Raw genomic sequence first — 10051 nt, 5'->3', positions numbered from 1 at the left:
ACCTTCAGGACAGATGTTCTCAGTGTGGAAACATCTCAGTCCTGAGTGGCCTGGGTCCAAATTTACAATGGAGTTGTTCTGGATTTGGAGTTTTGCTGGTGATGTTTCATTCCTGATTTTATACCAGAGAGAATATCCAACACAGACATTAATAAAAGCACCCCCTTTCACAGTCTGAAGTCACTGCTGTCCGAGGTCAGTCAGGAAAGCATTATCACCTTGACAATGGCCTCTGCTGAGATATTGTTTAATGAAGAAAGAACGCAGGATAATTTCCAGTTACATTTAAAATTAAGCTGATCTTTAATTTTATGAATGAAACCAGCGACAGGTAGGGAAGGTAGAGCTGTGTAAGTTGTTCGATATCAGCCATGGGAGATACTCTCCTTGTTCACGGGGTTCACTGTGAGATCAATGCCCTCTCAAAGGGGACAGTGTGTTTGAGGAGGCAGGGTGACAGTGCAGTCTCACTGACTCCAGCTGGTTTTGGAAGCTGCACCCCTGAACTTTGCCTGCAACACTTTAGGAATTGTCTTCTTGTTCTGGCTGAGCTGCAGAAGAGAAACGAAAAGAGGACATCCATTAGTTAACCGCAATCATTGATGCTGAACGTATGACTAGACTGTTCTTTCCTTTCCATCAGGATACAGCCCTGTCACCAGGCCCTCTTGGTGATTTCCTCCAGGCCAGCCCATGTTACAGATATCTTGAAGTCAGGGTTCACGTGAGTTAAATATCTTGGAGTTTATTTAAACACTAACTGTTTACATATTATAGATGTAGAATCTCTGTGGTGTAGAAGCAGTCCACTCAGCCCATCGAGTCCACATCAACCCTCCAAAGAACATCCCACTCAGACCCACTCCCTTATCCTTCTAATTCTGTATTTCCCATGGCTAACCTACCCAGCCTGCATATCTTGAGCACTATGGGTAATTTAGCATGGCCAGTCAACCCTAACCTGCACATCACTGGGCACTATGGGTAATTTAGCATGGCCAATCCGCCCTAAACTGCACATCCCTGTACATTATGGGTAATTTAGCATGGCCAGTCCACCCTAACCTGCACATCACTGGACACTATGGGTAATTTAGCACGGCCAGTCCACCCTAACCTACACATCCCTGTACACTATGGGTAATTTAGCATGGCCAATCCGCCCTAAACTGCACATCCCTGTACATTATGGGTAATTTAGCATGGCCAGTCCACCCTAACCTGCACATCCCTGGACACTATGGGTAATTTAGCATGGCCAATCCGCCCTAAACTGCACATCCCTGTACATTATGGGTAATTTAGCATGGCCAGTCCACCCTAACCTGCACATCCCTGGACACTATGGGTAATTTAGCATGGCCAATCCACCCTATGCCCGAAACGTCGATTCTCCTGTTCCCTGGATGCTGCCTGACCTGCTGCGCTTTTCCAGCAACACATTTTCAGCTCTGATCTCCAGCATCTGCAGACCTCACTTTGTCCTCAGTAATTTAGCATGGCCAATTCACCCTAACCTGCACAACCCTGGGCACTATGGGTAATTTAGCATGGCCAATCCACCCTAACCTGCACAACCCTGGGCACAATGGGTAATTTAGCATGGCCAATCCACCCTAACCTGCACATCCCTGGACACTATGGGTAATTTAGCATGGCCAATCCACCCTAACCTGTACAACCCTGGGCACTATGGGTAATTTAGCATGGCCAATCCACCCTAACCTGCATATCCCTGGGCACTATGGGTAATTTAGCATGGCCAATCCACCCTAACCTGCACATCACTGGGCACTATGGGTAATTTAGCATGGCCAATCCACCCTAACCTGTGCAACCCTGGGCACTATGGGTAATTTAGCATGGCCAATCCACCCTAACCTGCATATCCCTGGGCACTATGGGTAATTTAGCATGGCCAATCCACCCTAACCAGCACATCACTGGGCACTATGGGTAATTTAGCATGGCCAATCCACCCTAACCTGTGCAACCCTGGGCACTATGGGTAATTTAGCATGGCCAATCCACCCTAACCTGTGCAACCCTGGGCACTATGGGACAATTTAGCACGGCCAATCCACCCTAACATGCACATCCCTGGGCACTATGGGTAATTTAGCATGGCCAATCCACCCTAACCTGCACGTCTTTGGACGAGGCCAGAAGTCACATGGTAGCAGGTAAAGGGACTACACTCTGAAAGCTTAGCATCGTGTGACTTCTGACCTTGTCCACCCCAGTCCAACACTGGCACCTCCACATCATCTTTGAACTGTGGGAGGAAACCGGAGCACCCGGAGGAAACCCACGCAGACACGGGGAGAATCAGCAAACCCCACACAGACAGTTGCCTTGAGGGTGGAATCTAGCCTGGGGAGCGAGTGCCATGAAGTGGCAGTGTTAACCATTGAGCTACCGTGGTGCCCTGACTTGCACGTATAGTCTGTGCACACAGTACATTACTCGCATGGAACTGACAGATTGAAGACAACATACTGCAGCCATTTCTAGAGTAGGCAGTCAGGACCCTGTGTTAAGATGTTGGGGTCACAGGTTCCTGTGTAGCAATGGCTGCCAAGTGCCCCAATCTCTCAGTCCCTCGCTCTCCCCAACACCCACCCACTGCTCTGCCAGCTCTTACCGAGGGGTTCCACCAAGTTCCAAACCTTGAAATAAGTTCCCAGTGAGAGATATGTTTTCCTCCAAATCATTTAAGTAGATCATGAACAGCAGAGATCCCAGCATTGATCCCTGTGGAATGTCACCAGTCACAGCCTTCCATTCTGAAAAGCAATCTTCCCCCGCTACTCCCTGGCTCCTATGACTAAACCAGTTCTGTATCCATCTTGCCAGCTCACCCCTGATACCATGTGCCTCACCTTTTGTACCAGCCTGCCGTGAGGGACCTTGTCAAAGGCATTACTGAGGTTTCTTTGTACAGGAACATCACATGTGGTGATGCCACATAACTATCTGAAAGGAAAGGTGACCTGGTTTGGAATCGATGCCACAAATACAACAGGCTCTAGGCCAGTGATTGAACCTTTCACCTGTTTGACGATTCCAGCACAGTCATGTCCTACACGGCCATTACAATTCCCTTCTGCCTGATTGGGTATTTCTAATTCGCAGAGCACTCTTCTCCCAATGGCTTGTGGGTCTGCCTCACAGTGTCTCACACCTTTACAGAGTAGATCTCCTCACAGTTCCAAGGAGAATCGATCTCCCACCCAAGATTAGGTAAAAGAAATGGCTACTCCTGCTGAATTGTCAATCGGAAGCTTAGTCCAGATCCAGGTGGTAGTGAGGCCCAGTCTCAGCTTCAGCAGCTTCAATTCTGGGCTCAGGGCTCAGGGCACAGGGCAGGGTTTGAGCCTTGGTCCAGGCCTGAGTTGGTGCTTGGGCCTTCACCTGGGCCTGGCCTGGGTTTTGGCCTTCATCTGGGCTTGTCCTGAGTTTGGACCAGGCCTCGGTCTTGGCCTGGTCTGAGTCGGGTTTTCACCTGGGCCTGGCCTAGGTTTGGGCCAGGCCTCAGTCTTGGCCTAGCCTGATTTGGTCTGTGTCTGGTCTTTATCAGGACCTGGCCTGTATATGGGCCTAGTCTTGGTTCATATTCATGTTGCATCTATTCGGTTGACTTTGAATGAACTTTGTATTCCAGTAATTATCTCATCTTATTTCCTACCCCCTCATCTCCCCGTCTCCCCTAAAACTCTCCCCCTCATATCCTTGGAAACAGGGCTCTTCTTGAGATTTTCTCAAGTCGGTTTTCAGGGGCTCTTTTTGCATTCTCACAAACCCGTATGAAATGTCGCAGTAGCAGACTGACATTAACTTTTGTATTTGAGTTGACAGACGGAATATTAAGACTCACAGAAGCAGAGTTAGAAACTGTCATCAATTCTATCAAAATGACCAACCTTCCATTAAAGAGCACAAGGAAAGCATTAATACCTTAGGCCCACAGAACTGAAATTATTTGAAAGAAACAAACATGAGTTTTTCAGAATAATTGGTACACTCCTTTCCACATAAAATGCCATCAGCCGAAACAGATTGGTGAGGTAATGTTAATGCATTTCCATTACGTACACAGAGGAACCTTGATTATCTGAATATCAATTATCCAAACTTTGGCTTATCCAAAGAAGATCTGAAGGTCCCGATGGAAACATTCCATCAAAGACGTGTTTCTAACACTGATCGCGTCTACTGTGTTTACAGTGACTAAGAGTGAACTCGGCTTTTTTGAAATGCTGCAGAGAACAGTCCTGGACATCGATGGGAGCCCAGGCACCGACTCCAAATGACTGACCGTCCACCCTCTCGCTCTCCCCCCACACTTTCCCTGGAGTTTGACACAGGGGTGTACCCTAAAACCCCCTTCCCCCAGATAATCTCGCCAACATTGTCCTGAGGTAAAGGTGGAACGTGTGAAAAAGTTGCAGTAAACAGTTGTGTGTGCGCGCGCGTGCACGTGTGTGTGCGTGTGCATGTGTGTGTCTGTGTGCACATGAGTTTGTGGGTGAGCGCGCACACGTGTGCATGCGTTTGCATGGGCGTTGTGTGTGTGTGTGCTATTTTGAGACTCACCCCTCAAAGGCAGGTGGGTGTGGTCGGACAGGGGTGGAGTTGGCCCAGGGTTGTGGTTGAGGGAGTGGGGTCAGGCAGGGTGGGAGGGGGCTCGCGTGCGATGTGCTGCTGCCTGGTCTCCTGAACAGGGAGTGGACTTAGCAAGTGCTCGCTGTGTCAATCCCATTGAACTGAGGAGGGGGATGGTGGCCACAACAATGCTGCAGGTCCCTTACACACGTGTGTGTGTCTGCTCAGAAACAAACCCTGAGACAGAGAGGGAGCAAGGGCAGGCAGAGCCCTTGGAAAAAGGAAACTTCTGAAAACTCCCAGCCCCAGAGGAGAGGCACTGAATCAATTAACTGAATAATCAATTATCCGAACAAAATAGGCTGCACAGTGGTTAGCACTGCACCCTCACAGCGCCAGGGACCTGGGTTCGATTCCCGCCTCAGGCGACTGTCTGTGTGGAGTTTGCACATTCTCCCCGTGTCTGCGTGGGTTTCCTCCGGGTGCTCCGGTTTCCTCCCACACTCCAAAGATGTGCAGGTTAGGGTGAATTGGCCATGCTAAATTGCCTGTAGTGTTAGGTGCATTAGTCAGAGGGAAATGGGTCTGGGTAGATCACTGTTCGGCAGGTCGGTATGGACTGGTTGGGCCGAAGGGTCTGTTTCCACACTGTAGGGAATCTAATCTAATCTCATTCAGATAATCGTGGTTCCTCTGTAAACAAAACTGGAAGATGCTAACCAGGCGATTATTACTCTTTTCACAGCATTTCAGATCTCAATCTCAGATTCAAATTTCACAATTGACACACTGTTCATTAGAATTGCATCCATTTCATTCCACCCAAAACAGCAGTTTATGAGTATATGCAGCCTTAAGCTAGAGATTCCACATTCATTTGTAAGGAACTCGCCACTTCACTAAGGTGACCAAACAGGTAGATGAGAGTAAACCGGTTGATGTGGTGTATATGGATTTCAGCAAGGCATTCGATAATGTTCCCCACAGTAAGGTATTGTACAAAATGCGGAGGAATGGGATTGTGGGAGATATAGCAGTTTGGATCAGTAATTGGCTTGCTGAAAGAAGACAGAGGGTGGTGGTTGATGGGAAATGTTCATCCTTGAGTCCAGTTACTAGCGGTGTACCACAAGGGTCGGTGTTGGGTCCACTGCTGTTCGTCATTTTTATAAATGACCTGGATGAGGGCGTAGAAGGGTGGGGTAGTAAATTTGCAGACGACACTAAGGTCGGTAGAGTTGTGGATAGTGACGAAGGATGTTGTAGGTTACAGAGAGACATAGATAAGCTGCAGAGCTGGGCTGAGAGGTGGCAAATGGAGTTTAATGTGGACAAGTGTGAGGTGATTCACTTTGGTCGGAGTAACCGGAATGCAAAGTACTGGGCTAATGGTAAGATTCTTGGTAGTGTAGATGAGCAGAGAGATCTCGGTGTCCAGGTACACAGATCCTTGAAAGTTACCACCCAGGTTGACAGGGTTGTTAGGAAGGCATACAGCGCTTTGGCCTTTATTAATAGAGGGATCAAGTTCCGGAACCATGAGGTTATGCTGCAGCTGTACAAAACTCTGGTGCGGCCGCACTTGGAATATTGTGTACAGTTCTGGTCACCACATTATAAGAAGAATGTGGAAGCTTTGGAAAGGGTGCAGAGGAGATTTACTCGGATGTTGTCTGGTATGGAAGGAATGTCTTACGAGGAAAGGCTGAGGGCCTTGAGACTGTTCTCGTTAGAGAGATAAAGGTTGGGAGGTGACTTAATAGAGACATGTAAGATAATCAGAGGGTTAGATAGGGTGGACAGGGAGAGCCTTTTTCCAAGTATGGGGACGGCAAACACGAGGGAACACAACTTTAAATTGAGGGGTGATAGATATAAGACAGATGTCAGAGGTAGTTTCTTTACTCAGAGAGTAGTAAGGGTATGGAATGCTTTGCCTGCAACGGTCGTAGATTCGCCAAGTTTAAGTGCATTTAAGTCGTCATTGGACAGGCATATGGACGTACATGGAATAGTGTAGGTGGGATGGGCTTCAGATTGGTATGACAGAGCGGCGCAACAGCGAGGGCCGAAGGGCCTGTACTGCGCTGTAATGTTATATGTTCTATGTTCACTGATTTCAAGTATTCCTGCATCTTAGTTGCCTGGAGGTTTCTCTGTCAACAGATTTAAAACTGACCCGTCCCCTTTGCAGCATTTGTCCTGCCTGTCCCCTCTGGCTGCAGCCTCCACCATCATCCACCGCCTCTGCCTTCTTTTTCCCTCCCAGCAGCCTCCTTTTCTTCCTTATAGCCTCCTAGCATTCACTGTCCCTGACAGCTTCCTTCCCCCCCCCCATCTCCAACCTCTCTCTCTCTGTCTCTCTCTCTCTCTCCTGTTCTGTCCCCCAGGCCTCCCCTCAACTCTGGCCTGCTGCTCTCTGCCTACCAACCTCTATGCCACCACCCCCCCCCCCCAACCCCCAAGGATTTTGGGGGAGTGAATGCTCTTTGTTTTAATGCATTTTGAGTACTTTTACCCCCACCCAGAAATCAGGCTCCAATGATTAACCCTGCATTCCCCGTATGAGCCCTGGCTGTACACAGCAGTCACATTGTAAGGTTTATCGATGCGTAAATGAGATTAATACTACCTGGCATGCCATCCAGCGTCTTGCCAAATATAAACACCGTGCTTGACATTAACGCTACAAGGGTGAGAATTGCTAACAGAATGGCCCACCAATAAGCCTGTAAGAGAGGAAGTAAACCGCAGTGAGGTAACTCTCCACACACCACTTCAGCCGCGGTGAAACAACTTTGAAAGTAAAGCCCAGTAGGACATTATCGAATGAGACAGGTTCCATTGACAATCCACCATTGTTACTTGGTCACCATTGGGCCAGCTTTGTATTAAATTCAAATTGCCGCATTGTGTAAAGCGGTCTAAAAATAAGGCTCTTTTTTCTCTTTCCAATTCCAACTAACAAACAGAAAAGAGGCAGAAGCCAACCTGCTCAGCATGTAGACGCGACGTAAATGAAGAGATTGTGACTGACATTATTAATTCAACATTGCTTGTTCCGAGTGAGCAAGTGAAATGATCCCAGTGAAGGGGTAAGGGATCAAATGGCTTCCTTATATACCACTAACAATGCTGGATTTCTGCGTTATTTTTTTGATCTGGTGAATGCTTTGATCTGATAAGTCTCAAACAATTTGCATTTTATCAGTGATAATAGCTGATCAAAGGGAGGCTAAGCTGTTGTACAGCAAATGTTTTGCTGCAACTTGCCTCTTATCCAATTATCAACATTCCCAAAGGCACTAATCCAATCAAGCCTGAAGGTGTCATTTCACTGGGGCAGACCTTTGGGATTGGCTGTAATGAGTGGAGTGTGTGGCACAGGCAATGGAAGGTCATTAGATAAGACCATAAGACATAGGAGTGGATGTAAGGCCATTCGGCCCATCGAGTCCACTCCGCCATTCAATCATGGCTGATGGGCATTTCAACTCCACTTACCCGCATTCTCCCCGTAGCCCTTAATTCCTTGTGACATCAAGAATTTATCAATTTCTGCCTTGAAGACATTTAGCGTCCCAGCCTCCACTGCACTCTGCAGCAATGAATTCCACAGGCCCACCACTCTCTGGCTGAAGAAATGTCTCCGCATTTCTGTTCTGAATTTACCCCCTCTAATTCTAAGGCTGTGTCCACGGGTCCTAGTCTCCTCGCCTAACGGAAACAATTTCCTAGCGTCCACCCTTTCCAAGCCATGTATTATCTTGTAAGTTTCTATTAGATCCCCCCTTAATCTTCTAAACTCCAATGAATACAATCCCAGGATCCTCAGCCGTTCCTCGTATGTTAGACCTACCATTCCAGGGATCACCCTTGTGAATCTCCGCTGGACACGCTCAAGTGCCAGTATGTCCTTCCTGAGGTGTGGGGACCAAAACTGGACACAGTACTCCAAATGGGGCCTAACCAGAGCTTTATAAAGTCTCAGTAGCACAACGGTGCTTTTATATTCCAACCCCCTTGAGATAAATGACAACATTGCATTCGCTTTCTTAATCACAGACTCAACCTGCATGTTTACCTTTAGAGAATCCTCGACTAGCACTCCCAGATCCCTCTGTACTTTAGCTTTACGAATTTTCTCATGTTTTCAAAGTAGTCCATGCCTGTATTCTTTTTCCCAAAGTGCAAGACCTCGCAATTGCTCACATTGAATTCCATCAGCCATTTCCTGGACCACTCTCCCAAACTGTCTAGATCCTTCTGCAGCGTCCCCACTTCCTCAGTACTACCTGCCTGTCCTCCTAACTTCGTATCATTGGCAAGCTTCGCTAGAATGCCCCCAGTGCCTTCATCCAGATCATTAATATATAACGTGAACAGCTGCGGCCCCAACACTGAACCCTGCGGGACACCGTTTGTCACCGGCTGCCATTCCGAAAAAGAACCTTTTATCCCAACTCTCTGCCTTCTGTCAGACAGCCAATCCTCAATCCATACGAGTAGCTCACCTCAAACACAATGGGCCCTCACCTTGCTCAGCAGCCTCCCGTGTGGCACCTTATCAAAGGCCTTTTGGATAGACCACATCCACTGGGTTTCCCTGGTCTAACCTACTTGTCACCTCTTCAAAGAATTTTAATTCTAATTCTAATTCTAATGTAAGAGACTTAATTATACACTCTGGTTAGTTGTAGGTTAGATTAGTAGTTAGTTGAGTTTTGTTTTTTTTCTCTCGTTATCTTTTTTTTGTTTGATAAATTTTGGTTATTCTTTATTTAAGATTTAATTGTATATCAATGTTTATACTTGGGTTTTTTTATTTGTAAATTTGTAAAAATATGTTAAATTTTCAATAAAAATATCTATTTAAAAATAAGATATTCCCCTTCACAATTCCTATGCCTGCATTGATAATGTATGTAAACATGTCACACTGTAATTACACTCACCCACCAGGGGCAGTGCTGTGCTGACTTATTGCCAAACTGCTGCAGACGAATCTCTGTTGTCCAACAAACTTTCCAAATTTTAGATTAGATTAGATTACATTACATTACAGTGTGGAAACAGGCCCTTCGGCCCAACAAGTCCACACCGACCCGCCGAAGCGAAACCCACCCATACCCCTACATTTACCCCTTACCTAACACTACGGGCAATTTAGCATGGCCAATTCACCTGGCCCTGCACATCTTTGTGACTGTGGGAGGAAACCGGAGCACCCGGAGGAAACCCACGCAGACACGGGGAGAACGTGCAAACTCTACACAGTCAGTCGCCTGAGGCGGGAATTGAACCCGGGTCTCTGGCGCTGTGAGGCAGCAGTGCTAACCACTGTGCCACCGTGCCGCCCATTAATTTCTCGAAGGTGACGCGTATTTAATGACAATTTTGTAGTTACTATTTTAGCTACAATCCCTTACCTCTGGGGCACAGCAGA

The 10051-nt window shown here is 47.3% G+C and overlaps 1 protein-coding gene across 5 annotated transcripts in view; it reads right to left on the bottom strand.

The window, feature by feature from the left end:
• Positions 1-237: 237 nt before the first annotated feature.
• Positions 238-10051, bottom strand: part of LOC122547435 (disintegrin and metalloproteinase domain-containing protein 10-like) — a 169509-nt gene continuing 159695 nt past the window's right edge. For 3 of the 5 annotated variants that reach the window (XM_087976252.1, XM_087976253.1, XM_087976256.1), the window contains 2 exons: positions 7238-7334; positions 238-546 (listed from right to left, as the gene is read on the bottom strand). In XM_087976252.1, coding sequence (XP_087832378.1) covers positions 401-546; positions 7238-7334 — 243 coding nt within the window. In that variant the 3' untranslated portion in view covers positions 238-400. Of the gene's footprint in view, positions 552-7237; positions 7335-10051 lie in introns of all 5 variants that reach the window. The other 2 variants (XM_087976254.1, XM_087976255.1) reach the window with 2 other exon arrangements.

The sequence above is a fragment of the Chiloscyllium plagiosum genome, unplaced genomic scaffold (assembly GCF_037043375.1).
Source record: "Chiloscyllium plagiosum isolate Xiang-an unplaced genomic scaffold, Cpla_swu_hap1 HiC_scaffold_28, whole genome shotgun sequence".
Taxonomy (NCBI): domain Eukaryota; kingdom Metazoa; phylum Chordata; class Chondrichthyes; order Orectolobiformes; family Hemiscylliidae; genus Chiloscyllium; species Chiloscyllium plagiosum.
This window is presented reverse-complemented; position numbering and strand designations above follow the sequence as displayed.